The sequence below is a fragment of the Lissotriton vulgaris genome, chromosome 7 (assembly GCF_964263255.1).
Source record: "Lissotriton vulgaris chromosome 7, aLisVul1.2, whole genome shotgun sequence".
NCBI classification, from domain to species: domain Eukaryota; kingdom Metazoa; phylum Chordata; class Amphibia; order Caudata; family Salamandridae; genus Lissotriton; species Lissotriton vulgaris.
This window is the reverse complement of record NC_141695.1, coordinates 1737926630-1737948410: the sequence shown is the minus strand read 5'-3', so window position 1 is coordinate 1737948410 and position 21781 is coordinate 1737926630. Positions and strand designations below refer to the sequence as shown.

General features: G+C 49.4%; 1 protein-coding gene across 4 annotated transcripts in view; it reads right to left on the bottom strand.

Annotated features, from left to right (window-relative positions):
• LOC147706526 (alpha-2-macroglobulin-like protein 1) overlaps nucleotides 1-21781 on the bottom strand; it is a 360239-nt gene that overhangs the window by 296790 nt on the left and 41668 nt on the right. For all 4 annotated transcript variants that reach the window (XM_086932994.1, XM_086932995.1, XM_086932992.1 and 1 more), the window contains exons 3-5: nucleotides 20003-20165; nucleotides 19169-19221; nucleotides 17037-17057 (exon numbers count right to left, since the gene is read on the bottom strand). In XM_086932994.1, the coding sequence (XP_086789120.1) occupies nucleotides 17037-17057; nucleotides 19169-19221; nucleotides 20003-20165 (237 nt within the window). The remainder of the gene's footprint in view (nucleotides 1-17036; nucleotides 17058-19168; nucleotides 19222-20002; nucleotides 20166-21781) is intronic.

The following is a 21781-nucleotide window of genomic DNA, read 5'->3' as shown; positions in this document are numbered from 1 at the left end:
CCGGCCGCGACGTGCGTGCTCACGTCGAGGAGGGGCGTCAGACCAGCGTCAGAGGACCGGCGGACATGGCGCCGGGAGGGGCTGTCACGTGAGCAGCAGCGGACAGGCCAGCGGCGGTGAGAGACCAGCATCCACAAGGTTACAGAGGCGGTGCTTTCATTATGCCTCCCTTCACTCTATCCTTTTTCTCCTTTTCTGTATCTACCTCTCCTCGGCTCTTTTCTCCCCCCTTCCTCTTTGCCTCCCCATATCCCTCTTTCCTCGCCTTGCCTATTTCCCCCATCTCCTCTCCCTACCCCCAGCCTGCTAACAGCACTTTATAGCTGTCATCAATTAGTGCGGCAAGTGCTGAATTATATAAACCGCCTGTTGCCGCGCTCAGCGGCTGCAATTGCACCTGAGGAAATAAGCCAGTGCAGAGAACATCAAAGTCTCTCCTTCCCAGTCTGAGCAACACAGCTGCTCGAGGAGGGGTGTTGGACAGGCCACGTGAGAGGCTTGCTCCCTCCCCGCATGACCAGGCCCGAGCCTGGCTCTTCAGGTGTTACACGCAACAACCACCCGTTTCCCGTCTCATATGGGACCCCTGCCCTGGACATCTCCCCATCATGGGCCGATTCCCTACCGGCCCTCTCGCCCGGCCTGGGCGCCATCTTGGACACAGCACCACGAGGCCGCGTGGCCTCCGATCGACCCCAACCCTGGGCCTGGCCAGGCCCGACATACCGGCACCACCATCCACCCAGGAGGTGAGCGGACTACTTGGCAGGTCAATGGGAGAAAGAGGTGTCGATGGCTCTCCCCTCGCCAGGTGCCGATCGCCCCAGCTCCCCCGGGCGCTGGCTCCACCCCCCTGCTGGGTGTCTGGACTCCCTCATCCTGGACCTCCCGACCTCCAAGTGCGAGGGTCCGAACATCAAAGGGCGCCAGACCTATAACTGGGGCAGCTCCAGAGCAGGAAGGCAGTTGTATCCTGGAGTCGAGAGACGCAGTGAAGAACTCATCCTTGACGGACTACTGGCGCTGCCGTAGCCCTGCCTTGCGAACTATCGACCTGCCTGCTGGCGCTGCCGCAACCTTCTGAAACCTTCATCGTCGTCGGGACCTGCTGGCGTGGCCGCGGACCGTTGTAACCACCACCTTCATCGGGACCTGCTGGCTCCGCCGCGGACCGTCGCTACCTTCAACCACCCCGGGACCTGCTGGCTCCGCCGCGGCCCGACCATCTAGAACGCCGAGCTCGAGGATTGTGAGCTATTTCATCTACCAGATTGGTAACGAGACTGTCCCGCTACCCCTTTTCCCAACCAAGAGACTAGACTAGAGGGGACCCCTGAGTCCAGACCTCCTTGTACCATTTCACCGTACTTGAAGTCTTGCTTATAAAGAACGTTAAACCTTATCCTTGTGTGGTGTACCTCTGTGGGGGGGGAAAGTTACTTGTCTGTACGATCGCTGGAGACGGCTCTCCCCGGAGACCTCTCCCCTTGTCCTCGGCCGACCCTCCAGGTCCCGTCTAACATTGGTGGCAGCGGCGCGATCCAAATCGACGCGTAATCGTACAGAGAGTAGCTCACCCCACAACAAAACCACAATGTCAACCAAAGAAAGCGGATCCACCGAGAAATTCCAGATGGAGAAATTGGAAGAATATAGCCATCGTGAGTTGAAACAATTCTGCATGGAATTAGGTATCGCTACCACCGGTCTGAGTACTAAAGACGATTTCAAGCACGCCATCGAGTCATGGGCAGAAACCGGGGCCGTCAGACCCCCGGACCAAAATGTCGCAGCAGCAGAGAAAAACACCGCGGCTCCCGAGGAGCAAAGAACGGGTCTCTCGCAAGATGAGATCCAAGAACGAGAAAGAAACCGACTACATGAGCTAGAAATGGCCCGGCTCAAAATGGATGGCGAACTCAAATTAGCCGAACAAAAACTGAACCTGGAACACCTGCGGCTCAGAGAAGAACGGGAAGAGAAACAGAGACAAAGAGAGCTTGAAGAGAAGAGACTGGCGTATGAACACGAGCGCAAACTAGCTGAGATAGACTTACGCAAGCAGAACAAAGAAGTAGGGGTGCCCGAGCAACCGCGCACCCCGGGGGCAACAGAAAAGAAGGTACACATCCCCAAGGATGTCGTTCGAGAATATTTCCGGGATGACGACATACAGCAGTGGTTCAAGGCCTATGAGATCGCTATGACCTCCCACCGGATCGATCGCAGCGACTGGGGAGCCGGTCTATGGGGGAGGTTCGTCAATGAGGGCCGCGATGCCCTGCTACAGCTTCCCGACCATCTGATGACCTCCTATGACCACATGAAAGCTACCCTCTTCACCCGCTATGGGCTCACACCCGAAATGTACCGCCAGAGGTTACGAGACTGCACCCGGATTCCGGGTACAACTCGGGTGGAATACGTGAACTATTTCAGCCGAGCCTTCGAGGGTTGGATCAAGGGAAGCAACGTAACGACCTATGAGCAACTCTTCAATCTCATGGTATGGGAGCATCTATCAAACAACTGCTTCGTCGAGCTCAGGCAGCACCTCCTCGACAGTAAATTGACTGATCCGCGGCAGCTCGCCGCCGAGGCTGACCGGTGGGAAATTACCCGAGTGGGCCGAAATGGGTCACATGAACCGAACCGGAACAACCACGGTCAGCACCGTCCCTGAGGAGGAGGAGGGGGCCAGGGCCGAGGAAGAGACAACGCCCCGGCCGCTCCCGCTACCAGCACCCCACCCCCGGCCAACCGGGGCAACACCCCGGCGCGGCCGGGATACAGAGCCAATGTCACCTGTCACCGATGCCAGCGAGTCGGCCACTACGCAAACGACCCGAATTGTCCACAGAGCCAGACTCCGAGACCCCGCCAGATGGCTGCCGCCGCCCTGGGGGAAGAACAAATCTCCGAAGAACACGAGGAATGTGAGCAAGAACACCAAGAATGGGAACCCGCCGCCATGGTTCTAGCGTGCCTAGGGGGAAGAGACATGGTCCCGCGGGTCCCCCTACCCGCCAACACCCGGAAGTACAGTCAGTGGGTGAACATTAATGGACGCCGGGCCGAAGCCCTACGTGACACCGGGGCCAGTGTAACGGCCGTCCGCTGTCACCTGGTGACCCCAGAACAGATCCTGCCGAACGTTCTCTGCCCTGTCCGTTCAGCCGACAATTCGGAGAGTCTATGTCGGATGGCCTGCGTCCCCTTCGAGTGGGGAGGAGTCTCCGGCATGTTGAAGGTGACGGTCCGAGATGATGCCCCCGTAGACTGTCTCCTGGGAAATGATCTTGAGAGTTCCCCGTGGGCCGCCGTAGAGAGGAGAGAGCACCTGGGGATGTTGGGCATCCCGGACTGGGCGTGCGTAACCACCCGGTCCATGGCTGCCCGTGCCACCCCCGACCCGAAGAACCTGAATGGCCGGCACCTCCTCCCCCGGTCGCTCCAGTAGAAGACACCGACCGTGCCGTCCCCCCAGAGCAAACTCCCGAGGGGCTCGTTCAGCCTCAGGACCTTCCCGGCCTGGCTCAGTGGCGTCAGGAGGGGGGGCCCACCCAAGAACAGTTCCGCCACGAGCAGAAGACCTGTCCCTCCCTCGAGGGACTCCGCCAACAAGCCCTCGCCCAGAGTGCAGGGGATACCGCCGGAACCCATTGGGTCTATTGGGACAATGACCTGTTGTACAGCGAACAGAGAATCGCAGAGTTAGGGGCCAGTCGAGTGCTAGTGGTGCCCCTACGCTTTAGAGACTTTTTGCTAAACCTGGCCCACGATGTCCCCCTGGCTGGCCACCTGGGTCAGGACAAAACCTACAGTCGCCTGGTGACTCACTTTTTCTGGCCCAAGATGAGGAACGACGTACTCCAGCACTGCAGGTCTTGCCCCACGTGCCAGGCCAGCGGGAAGAGCGGCCGCAAGCTTAAAGCACCTCTGCAACCTTTCCCGGTGGTCACCACCCCGTTCGAGAGGGTGGGGATAGACATTGTGGGGCCCCTGGACCCCCGTACAGCCCAAGGACATCGGTTCATCCTGGTACTGGTGGACCACGCCACTCGCTACCCCGAGGCTGTTCCCCTGCGAACTGTGACAGCCCCGGTAGTCGGCCGGGCCTTGATGGGGATCTTCTCCCGGGTGGGCTTCCCCCGAGAAGTCGTCAGCGACCGGGGCACAAACTTTATTTCAAAATACATGAAGTCCCTCTGGCAACAGTGTGGGGTCACCTACAGATTCACGACCCCCTATCACCCCCAAGGAAACGGACTGGTTGAGCGGTTCAACCGCACGCTCAAAGGAATGATTGGGGGGTTGGAAGAGCCCCTCCGTCGCCAGTGGGATGTGCTACTGCCGTGCCTCCTCTTTGCCTACCGAGAAGTCCCCCAGAAGTCCCTTGGCTTCAGCCCGTTCGAACTCTTGTATGGACACCCGGTGCGTGGGCCGCTCAGCCTCGTCAAAGAAGGCTGGGAAATGCCCCCTCTGAAGAACGCTCCAGATGTTTTCAAGTACCTCCTAACCCTCCGCAACCAGACCAGACGGTTCAGGGAGATGGCAAAAGCAAACTTGGAGGCCAGTCAGGAAGACATGAAACGGTGGTACGATCAAAATGCCTCCTCCATCGAATTTGAACCCGGCCAACAAGTGTGGGTAATGTCTCCCACCGAACCATGCGCCCTGCAAGACAAATGGACGGGGCCCTTCAAAGTAGTCGAGCGCAAGAGCCCTGCCACCTATCTCATCGATATGGAATCTTCACGGAACCCTCTCCGGGTCCTCCACGCCAATAGACTGAAACCCCACTTTGTGCGCTCGGAGCTCAGCCTCCTGATGGCAACAGACAGCGGAGCCGAGGAGGACTCCGAACCACTTCCTGACCTCCTACGGACTCAGGAGAAGGACGGCTCCGTGGACGGGGTCCGACTCTCGGAGGCCCTCACCCCGGAACAGCGCCAAAGCTGCCGAGACCTCCTGCTGCAGTTCGCTACCCTGTTCTCCCTCACCCCAGGGGTCACCCCCTGGTGCTTACACGACGTGGACACCGGAGAGAGTCCCCCTGTCTGCCATCAGGCCTACCGCGTACCAGATCGGGTACGGGCCTGCATCCAGGAGGAGGTGGCCAAGATGCTCACGCTCGGGGTCATCGAGCCATCAGACAGCCCCTGGGCCAGCCCGGTGGTACTGGTCCCCAAAGCGGCCGCCCCCGGCACCACGCCTGAGCTCCGGTTCTGCGTCGACTACCGGGGCTTGAATGCGGTCACCAGAACAGACGCCCACCCCATTCCCCGAGCAGATGAACTAATCGACCGCATGGGAGCTGCCCGCTACCTCAGCATCTTCGACCTGACAGCGGGCTACTGGCAGATCGGTCTCACACCCCAGGCCCAAGAACGATCTGCCTTCTCCACCCCTGATGGCCACTACCACTTCAAGGTCATGCCATTCGGCATGAAGAATGCCCCAGCATCCTTTCAGCGGCTAGTAAACCAGGTCCTGGCGGGACTCGAAGAATTCAGCGCCGCCTACCTGGACGATATCGTTGTGTACAGCCGCCACTGGTCCGACCACCTCCACCACCTCTGAGAGGTGCTACAGGCCCTCCAACGAGCTGGCCTCACGATCAAGGCCAGCAAATGCCAGCTTGGCCAGGGGTCCGTGACCTATCTCGGGCACCAGGTGGGAAGCGGTCTGGTGGCCCCTCTGCAACTCAAGATCGCTGCCATCCAGGCTTGGCAGCCCCCCATCACCCAGACTGAGGTCCGCGCCTTCTTGGGACTCACAGGCTACTACCGGCGGTTCGTGAGGGACTATGGTAGCACTGTGGGGCCCCTCACGGAACTCACATCCAAAAACCAACCAAGGAAAGTCAACTGGACCCCCGACTGTCAAGCGGCCTTCGAGAAGCTGAAGGCCGCCATGTGCTCCGCCCCTGTGCTCCAGGCCCCCGACTACAGTCAGGAATTTATCGTCCAAACGGACGCCTCCGACCATGGCATTGGGGCAGTCCTTTCCCAGCTGAACCCCGAAGGACTTGACCAGCCAGTGGCTTTCATCAGCAGACGGCTCCTGGCCCGAGAACGATGCTGGAGCACCATCGAGAGGGAGGCCTTTGCCGTGGTGTGGGCCCTCAAAAAGCTCCGGCCTTATCTCTTCGGTACCCACTTCCGGGTACAGACCGATCATCGGCCCCTGCAGTGGCTAATGCAGATGCGGGGGGAAAACCCGAAACTCTTGCGTTGGTCCATCTCCCTGCAGGGGATGGACTTCACTGTGGAACATCGACCCGGGCAAGACCACGCCAACGCAGATGGCCTGTCACGCTTTTTCCGCCTCGACGAAGAGAGTCCCCAAGAGGATGGGTGACTCTCCCCGCCTTCAGCTGGGGGGGACGCATGTTGGACAGGCCACGTGAGAGGCTTGCTCCCTCCCCGCACGACCAGGCCCGAGCCTGGCTCTTCAGGTGTTACACGCAACAACCACCCGTTTCCCGTCTCATATGGGACCCCTGCCCTGGACATCTCCCCATCATGGGCCGATTCCCTACCGGCCCTCTCGCCCGGCCTGGGCGCCACCTTGGACACAGCACCACGAGGCCGCGTGGCCTCCGATTGACCCCAACCCTGGGCCTGGCCAGGCCCCGACATCCCGGCACCACCATCCACCCAGGAGGTGAGCGGACTACTTGGCAGGTCAATATGAGAAAGAGGTGTCGATGGCTCTCCCCTCGCCAGGTGCCGATCGCCCCAGCTCCCCCGGGCGCTGGCTCCACCCCCCTGCTGGGTGTCTGGACTCCCTCATCCTGGACCTCCCGACCTCCAAGTGCGAGGGTCCGGACATCAAAGGGCGCCAGACCTATAACTGGGGCAGCTCCAGAGCAGGAAGGCAGTTGTATCCTGGAGTCGAGAGACGCAGTGAAGAACTCATCCTTGACGGACTACTGGCGCTGCCGTAGCCCTGCCTTGCGAACTATCGACCTGCCTGCTGGCGCTGCCGCAACCTTCTGAAACCTTCATCGTCGTCGGGACCTGCTGGCGTGGCCGCGGACCGTTGTAACCACCACCTTCATCGGGACCTGCTGGCTCCGCCGCGGACCGTCGCTACCTTCAACCACCCCGGGACCTGCTGCCTCCGCCGCGGCCCGACCATCTAGAACGCCGAGCTCGAGGATTGTGAGCTATTTCATCTACCAGATTGGTAACGAGACTGACCCGCTACCCCTTTTCCCAACCAAGAGACTAGACTAGAGGGGACCCCTGAGTCCAGACCTCCTTGTACCATTTCACCGTACTTGAAGTCTTGCTTATAAAGAACGTTAAACCTTATCCTTGTGTGGTGTACCTCTGTGGGGGGGGGAAGTTACTTGTCTGTACGATCGCTGGAGACGGCTCTCCCCGGAGACCTCTCCCCTTGTCCTCGGCCGACCCTCCAGGTCCCGTCTAACAAGGGGGCTTCGGGGGGGACTGCACAGCGCTTAGAAGCAACAGGAGGACTGTGCGCAGCCACAGCTACCAGAAGACTCTGTGTCAGAACAGTGTCCGTCCTGTTCTGTCCCTGAGCAAAAGAAGTCATTCTGGGAATTGTAGTTTTGTGTAATGTCATCTGCACACCGTGGGCTTAAGTTTGAAACTACAATATGTTGTTAAAGGAACGTCCGGGAGTGGAAATGTAGGGTCTTAGAGAAATTTTACAAAACTATGCGAGGCCTCTACAGGACAGAGGCAAGTTGGGGAAGAGCAACACAGAGGCAGTGTATGATGCGAAGGGTTAATAAGGCAGAGTGCTGAACATGTAGAGGTAAAAAACATAGGACAGCTAGCTGTACGTGGAGTGCATAACACCCAGATGCCCGAGGTGTAATTGTAATTGCATTTATAAAGTGCTTGCTACCCCAGATGAGGCGTTGAGGTTAGTGGTGGCTGATACGGGGCAGTGGTGGTGTGTGTGTGTGGCAGGGAAGTGTTAGAAACAAGCATTTGCAATGCAATAGGTCTCGCATTAGGAAAGTTTGGGCTATTGGTATTGTAAATTACAAATTTTGTATTTATGTTTTGTATTTGAAAATAGCTAAATTAATAGCTTTGTCATTTACAATGCCAATAGTTATACCTTTCGCAAATGTGACTCCTATAGCATTTGTAATGCAATATGTGTTGTATTTACGTGACTTACATGTATTGCTATTACAAATAACAATGGCTTTTAATTTCTTTTCAATAATTAATACTTAAATAAAAGTTATTGTAATTTATAATGGCAATAGCTTAAAGTTTTGTAAATAACGTTTGTGAAGATTATGTTCAGTGTATTTTATTGTGATGAAAATCCAAGAACAGAAGTGACATATTAACATCTTTTTGTTACATCTATACTACTATAATAAAGGAGAAACTTGCAGGCTTTGAGGCAAGTAAACGCGGGAACCACTGCGCCAATCTACACACCCGATACACTGTAGAAATCGGCAGGGTGTGTAGATGGTTATAGGCTATATAAACTTTTTAAAAAAACCTTATTTAAAAAAATTCATTAAAAAAAAATAGGCCCCCCAAAGTAGCGCCGGCCCAAACGTGCTTGCTCACGTCGAGGAGCGGCGTCAGAGGCTCGGCGGACATGGCACGGGGGAGGAGTGGCCACGTGAGCAGCAGCGGACAGGCCAGCGGCGGTGAGAGACCAGCGGAGAGGCGGACATGGCGCGGGGGAGAAGCGTCGGCGGACAGGCGGTGAGGAGCAGTGCGGTGAGGACCTGTCAACTCAGGAGCGGAGAATGAGGTAAGCAGGCGGGTGTCGGGCCAGGCGGGCGACGGGGAGTTACTAAAGGCAATGTCGGGGCAGGAGGGGGACGGGGACTAACACCTCCAGGCGAGGGTCGGGCCAGGCGGCAGGCAGGGGACGGGGCGGGCGGGGGCACGGGCTGCTGGGCAATGTCGGGGCAGGCGGGGGTAGGGGGAAGCCTGAAAGCACCCGGACAAGGTCGGGACGGGCTGCTAGTATATATATATATATATATATATATATAGTATCCAAACCTTCATTCGTCCAGATTAGAAACAAGCATTTGCAATGCAATAGGTCTCGCATTAGGAAAGTTTGAGCTATTGGTATTGTAAATGACACATTTTTTATTTATGTGTTGGTTTTGAAAATAGCAAAATTAATAGCTTTGTTATTTACAATGCCAATAGTTATATCTTTTGCAAATGTGACACCTATAGCATTTGTAATGCAACATGTTTTGTATTTACGTGACTTAGATGTATTGATATTACAAATAACAATGGCTTTTATTTATTTTTTATAATCAATACTTAAATAAAAGTTATTGTAATTTTTAATGGCAATACCTTAAACTTTTGTAAATAACTTTTGTGAAGATTATGTTCAGTGTATGGGTTTGCGGTTGTTGATCTCTGTAGCTGGACTGAGACAGGAACACCCACAAACCCTCTCCTAGTTCTGAATGCATCATTACAGAGAGTCCTCCACACTGGCAGAATGTCCACACGTGCACTTTGAGTGTAAGGATGTCCGTCAAGCCTGATGCAGGTCAGGGTTGGGATTTTCATGCACAAAGTTCTTATTTAGCTGCACCCACACTGTGCTTCTCTGCAGAATCTGCCCCTGACCCTCTACCTTCCCTTCAGGTCCCAATCTGCTCCTGGCTGCCTCACATCCTCCAACACCCCAGAATACAAGCTACGGACCAGTCTCATGTTCTCCAACATGTACCAGCCCTTCTTGCGACCATACACGTGTAATTCAGACATAGATGTGGTCTTGCAAGGACATGGAGTGGTTGGTTGTGGGACCAAAAGACCTGTGAACTCATCTGTGCTTTGATGCTTTGACACTTTGCCATGTGTGTGTTTCCATGCAAACGTGTGTTATCTTTCGTCTGAACTTTCTATATTTACCACAATTTGTAGCGCTTAGAACCAGATTAAATGTGGGGTGTAAATGCTATGCGTGCTGTTATTTTATAATCATTTGTATAGTTAATGGCTGAGGTATGCATGAATTCACTGCAGACGTCCGCACGCGTTTGGGATTTCTTTGCGGCTGGAGTCGTGGGGGGCAGGTGGCATTGTGTCGGGTCAGTGTAAGGAGGGGCCTGGGGCATGTAGTGCTTAGCGTCAATCCCTGTTGCTTCAATGAGACCACCCTGCCCCCCACTGAGGTAGCTCACACTGTGCTCGCGTGTGCAGGTCTTTGTGTCTGGGTGAGCCAGACGTAAGGCTTAGCAGATGACCGCGTCAGAGAGGGATTGCTTAACTGTGTGCAGGCTCTTTGTGGCTACTTTTCTGCATCAAAAAAAATGTGATGTGTTGTTGATCTTAGGAAATCGTCATCGGTTGGGTGGAGAGCAGAGATCAGTGCAAACATGGTTACTGTACTTTTGAGCTCAGCTGAACTCGCTTGGGAGCACACCTGAGGACTGACGTGGGGGCTAAGCTGAGGACTGACGTGGGGCTGGGCTGGTCCTTACCCTGCAGCGGGGAGGTCAAACACAGGAGCAGGCTCGTCTTTCGATAACTCCGAGCACCTTTGTGGAGCCGGGATGAGAGCCAGTGGCAAAATTCGGGTCCCGGCTTCCGAGCTCGACTAAACATTGTGATCCTGCACAGTTCATTTCGGCTCCTTGTGTTGTAAAATCTCGGCTATTGCCAAATGAACAGTGTGCTCCTGGCAACTCTAGAGCAAGTCCCGCGGCGACCCGGAAGCTCTTGGCCGGCCGGCCAATCCGGTCGCGGCCGACCGGAAGTCCCGCCTCCCGAGCTGCCGGCGCATGGAGCGCCCTGCCTGTCCGAATCAGCCCGGGTCCCCAGGAGGGGGCCGGGGAGAAGGAGGAGTGTGGCGCCTGTTGCGGGGCTCCTGGACCTGAGGGAGCCCCGATTGTGAAGAGGAGACGAGACGCGCCGTGAGGCAGGCCGGCGCGACAACAGGAAACAGCGCCCCGGTGCCGAAGGAGGGAAGAAGAGTCCTGCTGCCGGGCCCTGCAGCTGAGGAGAGCCGCCGCACAAAGGAAGCCGGTGAGTGGGTTGCTGAGCGGGGGGAAGCATGTGCGCGCGCGAGTGGGGGGGGGGGAAGCATGTGCGCGAGTGCGGGGGGGGCGGGCTTTGTATGTGTGTGTGCGTGCGTGTGTGTGACTGTGGGGGGGGGAGAGGGGGGTGTGTGTGAGCGAGTGTCTGTGTGCCTGTATGTGTGTGCCTGCGCTCGCCTGTGTGTGCGTGCGTGCATGCAGAGGGGTGGGGGCTGCCTGCCTGCGTCTGTGTGAGCAAGGGCTGGGTTACTCTGCGCATGCGCGGGTCAGACGCGCGCTCCCGCAGTGAAAACTGCGAAGGAATTACGCTTGTGTCAGATTGGTGTCCACATTCCCAATAACGGGCCACAATAGGTCTGAAGCAGACACCCTCAATGCTCACGCATTGAGCGTAGGTCTGCTCGACCTAAAAAGGCACTGACTCCGTGGGTTTCACGAAAAGGGATTTATTCACCCTGCAAAATGGCTTTACGCGTTTCGGCGGACACAAGCCGCCTTGGTCACAACACCTTTGTGCTAAAAGAAGACAGTTTATATACACACAAGCGCCACTCGATGGTCAGAGCAACTTGATGACGTATTTTGTTTACATCTGTTATTTCTATGGACATAGAAACAGTCATTGCGTGCAATAGTGATCGTCAGTGGGCATTGTTTACACATTATCGAACCCGATTCATTGCAAGTGCATTATTGTAGCATAGTACGAATATTACTACAAATTCATTTGAATCAATTTGAATAAATTATATTGCACAGTTATACCCAAATCAGCAATACGACATACATTTCTATGTATGCAACGCAATGTGAATGTCTGTATATACGCAGTCAATGAAACAAATCAATGTGAAAGTGCAAATTACATAAACACTGGCTGTGAATAAGTGCCTAAATGAAACTTGATAAACCACTGTGAGATCTTATTAAATATTATCAAGTTACTGTGCCTAGACCAGATTTTGTCAAAAATTCATCCGTGTGTTTCAAACAACCTTTTGCAATTGGCGAACAAAGCTTTATATCATAGAATTGAGCCCTTGTGGGCATTCCGACAGTTCAATGTTCCTCACAACCTTCACATTCTATCCTGGTCTAGGACTATTTGGTCTTAAATTGATGGCTTCTCTATGGGTGGTTTATCTATTTCAGTTACATGTGCTCTTAACCTATTGAACGTAAAAAAAGTGCCTTGTGTTTGTTTTTTAAAAAAAGATAGTGAACATGTGCTGATACTTTACTATTGCATTAGTATCCTCACTTTTAAGGTTCAGTGGAGTGGGATACGTGTATATAGCATGGAGCTAATATGTTCTTATATCTGAATTGCAGGACCCTGGTCATTTTTCTAAAAGGATATGGTGTTACAAGTGTATGCTCAACGCTTCGTCAGAGTTTAATCCATTTGGGGTCTTACTGTCCAGGAGAATTATGTATCTAGACTCTAGTCTCCTAAGTGCCAGGAGCCTATTGCCTCCCCTGACATTTTTGTTAATACTATCGATCACAAAGTATTGCAGATCTTCTGTTCTCCCCTTATGGAAAGCGTTAATGTGGCGAGCCACCGGATAGCTTTGATCATCATTGGTCACTGCCCTTAAATGCTGTAAGATTCTTACATGGACAGGATGTAAGGTGCTACCCACATAACGTTTTTGCAGGTACATTGGAGTACATATATTGCATAGTCTGTTTTGCAATTGTAAGCCCCCCTCAGCTCTAGTGGTGTTCTTCTTAGAGGAAGACATTAACTCCGTATTGACATGCTTTGCATATATATATATATAGTTTGTATATATATATATATGTATATATAGTTTGTTAGCTCAGTGGACGAAGGCGTCCGCTGCAGGGACCTTTGTTCAACCTCATGGTCAGTTTTTTTCTTGTTGCTCTATCCTCGCACCCTCCCCCACTGACCCCGCCCCCACCGGTGCGGCCCTCAGACACAAACCACACTGTAAATTTGGCCCCTGAGAGAAAGTTTGCGAGTACCCATGCTCTCCTGCATCGCAGCTTAGCACCTCGTCTATGGAACCGGCGCATCCCCGCCACTGCCTAGAAAAGATTGATGCATCGCTCGACTTGCGAGATCAGCATCGACGAGTCTCACAATACATCTTGTGTTGCAATCAGGAAAGGTACTCTGTTCACCGGGGCCAGCGTGGGTCCTGTAGTTGGCCTACTCTCCATCTAAATTAGCCTGAACTTTGACTTTGCCCAGGTCCAGCACGACCAGATAACTCATTTTTGTGTCATTTGTTTCTAAGTGCTATACTGCTTTCATTCTTCTGATATTCAATAACTCCACTTCTACACTTTGGATTTTTGTTATTTTCATCGTAAATTGTGATCTATTTTTCTAAATCTGTGTGGAGTTTTTTTAGTGGTAATTTCATTGTGTTACTGTTTGCAAGTTGCACAACTACTTTACACATTGCCTCTTTATATAAGACTGACTACTCTGTGCCAAGCTCTCAGAGGGTGAGCACAGGCTTTCTTTCAGTATGTATCTAGCTTACCCTGACTGGGATCGTGGTTCTTGCTTAGATGGGGTGCATGCCCCTGCCAACCACAAACACATTTAATAACAATAGTAGCTTAATTTCCATCAACATATCCCATGGCAAAATTCCAGAAGCTACATTGAACTTGGGACAGTAGTGGTGTGGGTCATAAAAGTTTTTGAATTGGCCGTCTGAACATACTTTACCAGTTTGGTGAGCATGGGTATTAGACTGGTAATCACTTAGGGTGTGAACGTCCTGATTCGGTTTCTTCAATAAGTTGAATATTAAGCCTCCCTTCAAAGATGAGGGAACAGAGCATAGGGTGATGGAGTACAAACTTTTGTTCAACCCACATTGATTTGGGAAGAGACATACTAGTGGTCTCCAACCACTATTTATTCCCTTTCAATGTATTTCTACCCTCAGCAGATTATCACATCGAGATGAACAAAGTCTGATGATATAACCCCTTTAATAAAACATAACTATCTCCTACTTAATGTACAGATCACTGGAATAAATGTCTTGAGTAATACCTACGTACCTCAAAGAGAAAATGTCACTGCGTGGAGGCTCAAAGTTCACAAGAAGTAAACCACAACACCCTCACCATTCCTCAACTAAACATTTCTATTTCTGAAACACTGATTCCATGATATGCACTCATACCTTGGAGCCGTTTTACAGAAAATAATCTGTGTTTACCACTGGCTGGTGGCCATTAAAAAAAAAAAGCACTGTTCAAAACCTACATTTGGAACAAACTATCCCTCTGGAATTGAAGTCTAGTAGATTCTCATGCTTTTCGCTGTCTTTGTGGTTTCCCTCTTGTACAACTCCACTACCATTCAGATCTCTATGTATGCGGTGAAGCCCACACTATCCTATTACTACATACAGATACACGAATACCGGGCTTCTGTGGAAACACTTTCATTTTATGTAATAAAAAGTGGGTTTAGAGGCTCAAACCTTTTCTGCAGTGAGAGCTACTTCTGATCTGAGAAAATCATTGTGAGCTACTGAATACAAAACAACTTGTACAGTGTTACCAGGCACCCCCATTCCCAGCTTCATTTATTTTAAGCCTCATGTCCGTAGAGCCAGATACTATGGTTTGAGCAAAATACTTGATTTATGGGCACTATGAAAGGGCTGGCATGTGTGTCAGGGAGAGTGTGGCCTTTGGGGATGTATGAGCATGTGTGTTCATGAATGGGATATATTTGCATGGGTGACTGAGAGTCTGCGTCATATGTACTTGTGGCACATGACATACCTTTCACCATATGCAGCCCCGTTACATGTGTGACACAAACTTACAATCATTTGTTTATGGGAGAAATTTAAAGTGCAGAAAATTTTTCTGCAAAAATGTTCATAATATGGAACATTTTTCTGCACTTTAAATTTCACTCATTTAAAAAACATTGCTGTATTTTTTAGTTATACTTAAGGCACAGTGTCTACTGGCCACTGGGAGTAAGGGGATTGCTGTTTGTAAATGCACTTTGAAATGAGAGAAAATTAAAATGAAGAGTTTATTTAATCATTAAGGTAACTTCCATTTTCATTTTCTCCCATTAAAAAGCATTCAGAAACATAATTTTGTTCACAGCTCCAATAATGAGTTGACAAGTACTTTTAATCAAGAGTTAAATACCTCAGTGCTTGAGTTGTTCACCTCTGTGCCCCAGTCGGGGTCATACATCTGACTGAGCACTGCTCATTACCAGACCCTGCAATCTGCATCCTGATGATAATAATGTAAAATAAACACAGCCTTCCTTCAACTTTAAAAGGATAATATGACCCTGTGCTCATTTAAAAATGAACTCAAGGCTGTGAGCTACTCTGAAGGTGACACAGATCTACCGATAGCCCACGATCCACTGGTTGAAGACACCTGTCCCGTCCTGGATTTAATTGCTCAGGCATTGATGCTTTTTTTAAACGCGTGGATGATAAAGTGAGTCCACAAAGGGGCCTGCTACTCTGAAAGAACATGAATTATGACAAAAGGACACTTTTCCGTAGCTGGATGAATCCATAGGACCAGATTCACAAAGATTTTATCAAAAAACACGTACTCCTTACAAATAGTCAGAAGTTAAGTAAATTGGCAAGAATGCAGATTGTGTATGAATATCTCCTATCAACATAGGTAAATGTGCAGGCACAAATTACACATTGAATACAATGGGTCTGATTCACAAAGGTATACAATGACCTAAGTCGTTCCTTTACCAATGTATTGTTTATTGTACTAACATCAAACCCACAAATAGCACATTGATTTTGTGAAATAGGCATAGGGATTGAAGATATGTTCTTTTTTAGGTCTTGCTACAGACAAATTTAGCTTCGCATCACCGACCTATTGTTTCCAATACATTGCATATACTTAGAATAGAATTTGGGACAGACCCTTGCTCATGATTGAGTGGCTTTGTTGTTTTTTTTAGGTCTCTGATCTTGATTTGATAGCTTTCTTCCCTATTCATGGAATTGTCTCATGCAGGAGCATATCAGACTCGGAGTATTCTCGCTGCATGAGTTTTTCCTTTTCGACTTGAAGGGGTATTTGTTTCTTTCCCTTTCAGCACTCCATGAGAGTGCATGGTTTTCCTTGGTCTCCCTCTTCTGTTTGTCCTGCCTGACAACCTTGACTCTCGCCTCTCGTCTTTTGCTCTCTCCTTCCCTCTCAAGCCATATTACTTCCACGTTCAGCTTTTGTTTATCTAGCACCTAAGTCACCATGCTCTGTTTACTATCCTTCTCCTGCACCCCCAATCATCTGTTCCTCACTGATGTCCCCCATTCTCGCTCCATGCACAGATTCTCCACCAGCAAGTAAACAAGCAAGGTGTCTCTGGGAATGGAAATATCAGTTCTGCAGTTTGCGGACCTGGTGATTCTGTGCCCACAGACAGCCGGAATTGGGTGTGGGGAATTCCATTTGCGTGAACTTCCACAGCTCAGAATAAGGGGATTACTGTAACGGTGGAGAGAGATGCACGATATTATGAGTTCCACCAAAGGATTAGCGCCTGGATACCATTTAGATTGACTAGCTGTGCTTTATAAACCCTGATTGATTGATTGATTGATTGAAATCTAGGTTATACAACCGTAGCTTTTATCCATCTCCGACCTCTAACACCCCTGAAACCCAATTCCTAATCAAAGAAGAGAGCAACATCATGGTATAAGACCCACAATCCAGCTCTCCATCCACTGGCCATTCCTTGTGTCTACCTGCCAGAAAGTCACCGGACTCATTAATTCAACTAACCATCACAACGGAATCCCTTTGTCCTCAATAGTGCTTTACGGCAAATCAGCTGCCAAACTCCACAAATGCGGCATAAAAAAAAATACAAATTCTGTAAAAAAGCAACCAAGACATACCAAACATAATAAATCTAACAGGAGGTGAACAACTAAAAAGGCATGATAGACAAAGCAGACATCTTAAAAGTGCTTACCTGGATTTGCACGAGTGAGTACTGAAAGAGAACAGAGGAGATTGTTAGAAAGAAGACAGTTAAATCCATTTTACTTTCCTAATTCAAGAGGTGTCCTTGTATGAAGTAAAATTGTGCACAAACTACTGAGCCCTCAACATGGCGCTTATCTCACTTACAAGCTATGATAGATTTGAAGCCTGAGTAAACTATATCCTTCCTAAACCACCATACTAAGGAAATTTGCTAACCATAGAAATATTAACAAATAATGCCAGTAAGCCAATTATATCTAAGAAAACTTAAATGTAGCCATGTGGAAAATGCTATTTAAAAACACTGTCATTTTCTGTATTTGTTGTGTTTAGAGGTAGATCGAGAGAGAGTTGTACAAAAAGAATAGAGAAATGGACCGTTGTTTGAGGATCAGAGAGTCGTAGGCTTTATGTCTGCTCTAAGTATGCAACTATTCAGAAAAGGGGGTGGTGATGAACAGAGTGTCTGAATTAAGCAGACCACTCTTACCCAGTCCAAAGATCAGGGCTTGATCCATCACCGTTATTTAGCTCACTGCACCATCCCAGCTCAGAACCTGGCTATATGCAAATCAGTCTGTCCCTGGCCCAGTGCATCATGGGAACAGGGCAGACTAAACTACCAAGCCAATTCTTCACCAGAAAGGAGACAAGCTTCCGGGGACCGGTTTCTGGCATTACAGCCGTCGTCGGCCCGGCTTGCTTGAATCCTGATGGTGCATTGAGCAAGGGACTCATGTCTGAGTATACCCTGCCACACCTATAGTGGCCAAAAACGATTCAGAAAAGGGGGTGGTGATGAACAGAGTGTCTGAATTAAGCAGACCACTCTTACCCAGTCCAAAGATCAGGGCTTGATCCATCACCGTTATTTAGCTCACTGCACCATCCCAGCTCAGAACCTGGCTATATGCCAATCAGTCTGTCCCTGGCCCAGTGCATCATGGGAACAGGGCAGACTAAACTACCAAGCCAATTCTTCACCAGAAAGGAGACAAGCTTCCGGGGACCGGTTTCTGGCATTTCAGCCGTCGTCGGCCCGGCTTGCTTGAATCCTGATGGTGCAGTGAGCAAGGGACTCATGTCTGAGTATACCCTGCCACACCTATAGTGGCCAAAAACGATTCAGAAAAGGGGGTGGTGATGAACAGAGTGTCTGAATTAAGCAGACCACTCCCTTTTTTAATCATTTTGTCCACCATAAGCGTGGAAGGGTATACTCAGATGTGAGTCCCTTGCTCATTGCACCATCAGGATTCAAGCAAACCGGGCCGAAGACGGCTGTAATGCCAGAAACCGGTCACCGGAAGCTTGTTTCCTTCCCAGTATAAGAATTGGCTTGGTAGTTTGGTTTGCCCTGTTCCCATGATGCACTGGGACAGGGTCAGACTAATTTGCATGTAGCCAGGTTCTGAGCTGGGATGGTGCAGTGAGCTAAAAAACGGTGATGGATCAAGCCCTGATCTGTTGACTGGGTAGGAGTATTCTGCTTAATTCAGAAACTCTGTCCATCACCACCCCCTTTTTTGAATCCTTTTGTCCACCATAAGCGTGGAAGGGTATACTCAGATGTGAGTCCCTTGCTCATTGCACCATCAGGATTCAAGCAAGCCGGGCCGAAGACGGCTGTAATGCCAGAAACCGGTCCCCGGAAGCTTGTTTCCTTCCCAGTATAAGAATTGGCTTGGTTGTTTGGTTTGCCCTGTTCCCATGATGCACTGGGACAGGGTCAGACTAATTTGCATGTAGCCAGGTTCTGAGCTGGGATGGTGCAGTGAGCTAAAAAACGGTGATGGATCAAGCCCTGATCTGTTGACTGGGTAGGAGTATTCTGCTTAATTCAGAAACTCTGTCCATCACCACCCCTTTTGTGAATCTAAGTATGCAACTAGACATTACCAGCGGGCTTCGTACAGTTGTTTTCAGTATGTTCACACTCCATAGAAGTATGAACCAAGGTAATAAGATTAGTTGCACTGATCTCTTGAGTTTCTTCTAATTCAGAAGTTCTCACTGGCTACTGGAAAGGTGTTTCTAGGCAGACACCCATCTGACACATTTAATTGACTCTTCTTTGCCCATGAAGAGCATCGCATTGCTCAGCTCAGCATTACTTACCAGCTTGTTCTCTGCAATAAAGTCCTCGTTCAGAGTCACAATGCGAAACTTCACTGTAAAGGCAAGAAGTGAGCGTTAGTGGGTGGCTTTTGGGTATGATAATCCCCACACCTTCAGATCAGTTCAAGTGCACCTTCTTCCAGAGTATAGGAGTGTGTCTCACCGCACTTCTCTCAGAGTGGTTGAGGAACATGACTTATTAGTTTAGCTGGAGGTTGGAGCAGCCACACAATACTGTACTCAATTCAATTCACTGAGCTTTTGCCCATTAGTTAATTTGTCTTAATTACTGAAAAAAACATTGTGAATTGGACCCCAAGTAACGCATCCACTTTCTCTTTTTCACTGCCACACCATGTTAAGTGTCATTGATTGTCCATAATCATACAAGTGTATTAACCTCAACTTTCCACTTCTTTCATCAGGGTTTCAAGCAAGTTTTTCTTTACTATTTACCTCCCATCCTCCTCATCTTGTCTCTCATTTTCCCTCCAATGATTCCTTCAATCATTGCCTGGCCCTTTATTTCCTCTCTGAACATCATAATCCCTTCAATGTCCGTTTCTTCTGATTGTTTTTTCCTTCACTGTTGGTATCACTTGTTTTTTGACTCATGTTTCAGTACTACTTTTTAGTCATCCTTCCTTTTGCACTTTTCATCTTTCAAAAGTTCTGAGTTTGCAATTTTCCTCACAATCGCTCCACTCCATTCTCTTTCCTTCGCTTATATCGCTACACTGTGTGAGCCTCGAATGGGTGGAGAGCTTGACCTCCTCAAAACTCCTAACCAAGTTCTGTCTGGAAGTCAAAAGGGAGAAGATATCTGAGGTGTACCTGTCTGTCCCGGCTTGTACACGGCCTTGTCGGTCTGCACAAATGTCCCACTTTTGACAGTCCTCAAAAGCACCTTCTTCTCGTTTTCCAGTGTGTGGCCCTCAGACTCAACAGAAATGCCCACTTGCCCAACCTCCTCGGAGCCACCAGCGGGAAGCGGCACCTGTAAGGGAACAGAACCATATCACACATGAAAGATTTCACTGCACATTCTATCAGGGTATGATTGACAGGGGCTACAAAAGAGTAAACTTACTCAAAAGTGCAGTTGGTGAATTAGACCCTATGTGAATTCTACATGCAGAAAAACCTGAAGGCGTGGTAACTACAGCAAAGCCTAGAATCCTGAATTGGAAAGAAACCGATGTCACATGGTATCACAAGAGACAATACCACATCAGGTACAAACTCATACCATCGAGTGCAGTTTTTGTTGTGAGCTGTGTTTACCATCACCAAAATAAGGATTTGCGCAGAACTCAAAAATGCTGCACTCTGTATAAACACAATCTTGCTTCTTCAGTAAATCTAGTTGCGGTACTACAGCAACAGGACAACGCATGAGGCGAAATGTGAACCCTTAAAAGTTGTTTTAATATAATAATAATTAAAATGATGATAGATTCGGATTAGTTTTTATGTAGTGATTCAAACTACACTTTTTACCCTTTGAAGCACTTTGAATAATAATTGCCACAATGTTATTTTTTCTCAATTTTTAAACCTCTGAAGGATGAAATGCTGAGCTGGCTCTGTCAAGATAAAACTGCACAGCCTACAGATCAGGCCATATGTCAACGGCAAGCACTTTGACATGTTTGGCTATCTTGCGAACTATAACATGTTTGAATTCTCATCGTGGAACAAAACTAATTCCATACAGATTGCAAAACCTTTTTGTAGTTTTATAGAGAGCTATTTTTGCGCAAGGGCATTTGAACACTTTACAACAGAACTAGAAAACGTCACACCTTTGATGGTTGAGGCTGTTAGATGAGGTGATTTTCCCCAAATGACTGGATGTTGAGCTGAGGGTGATATCGATCTGGGTGCCCAGTTCCAAAGCCGGCGGCTGCACTCACTAGGCCGCCACCCTCCCTCAACTTAACTAAAGATGTAAAATATGACAATTAGATAGTTGTAATTAAAAAAAACAAGAATGTATTGGAAAATGCTTTCTTGTTTTTTAAATACAACTATCTAATTGCCATATGTTACTGGATTTCATTTCACCATCATTCCTTTTTTTTGCTCGGATCATTATTTGTTGAAGAGTTGGTACTCGAGGGGAAAAGTTCCAGACTATGAGTCGACTTGAGTTTTTACATCAGCGAGTTGTGAGCCTGTGGAGTGACATGGCATAGTTAAACACTATTTAGTCACAAAAATGCCTGAAGGTTTCTTTTCATAATTTGGACCAGTTTTTGTCAAAAGCCGATGAGACAGAACATGAAGGAGGTTAGAGAGACCCCTTTACCTAAACATTTAGAGAGAGAAGAAAAAGTGGAGATCAGGACCTCTGCAGACAGTGTGTGAGTGACACCAGCTCATGACCGAAGAAAATGGTCAATTCAGTGCTTGATTTGTAAAAGAATAAGTGTCAGGGCGCTCCTAATGGCCATTGCCTCTTGGACCATCCATTGCCACGGACAGTACTGCCAACGACAGTACAGAGACACCTATTAACCATCACACGCATACAAGTATGACACTTCAGACTATTCCAGGCCCCCAAAGCTATACGAATGGATTGAGTGGCAGGTATTAGTGATTTGTAAT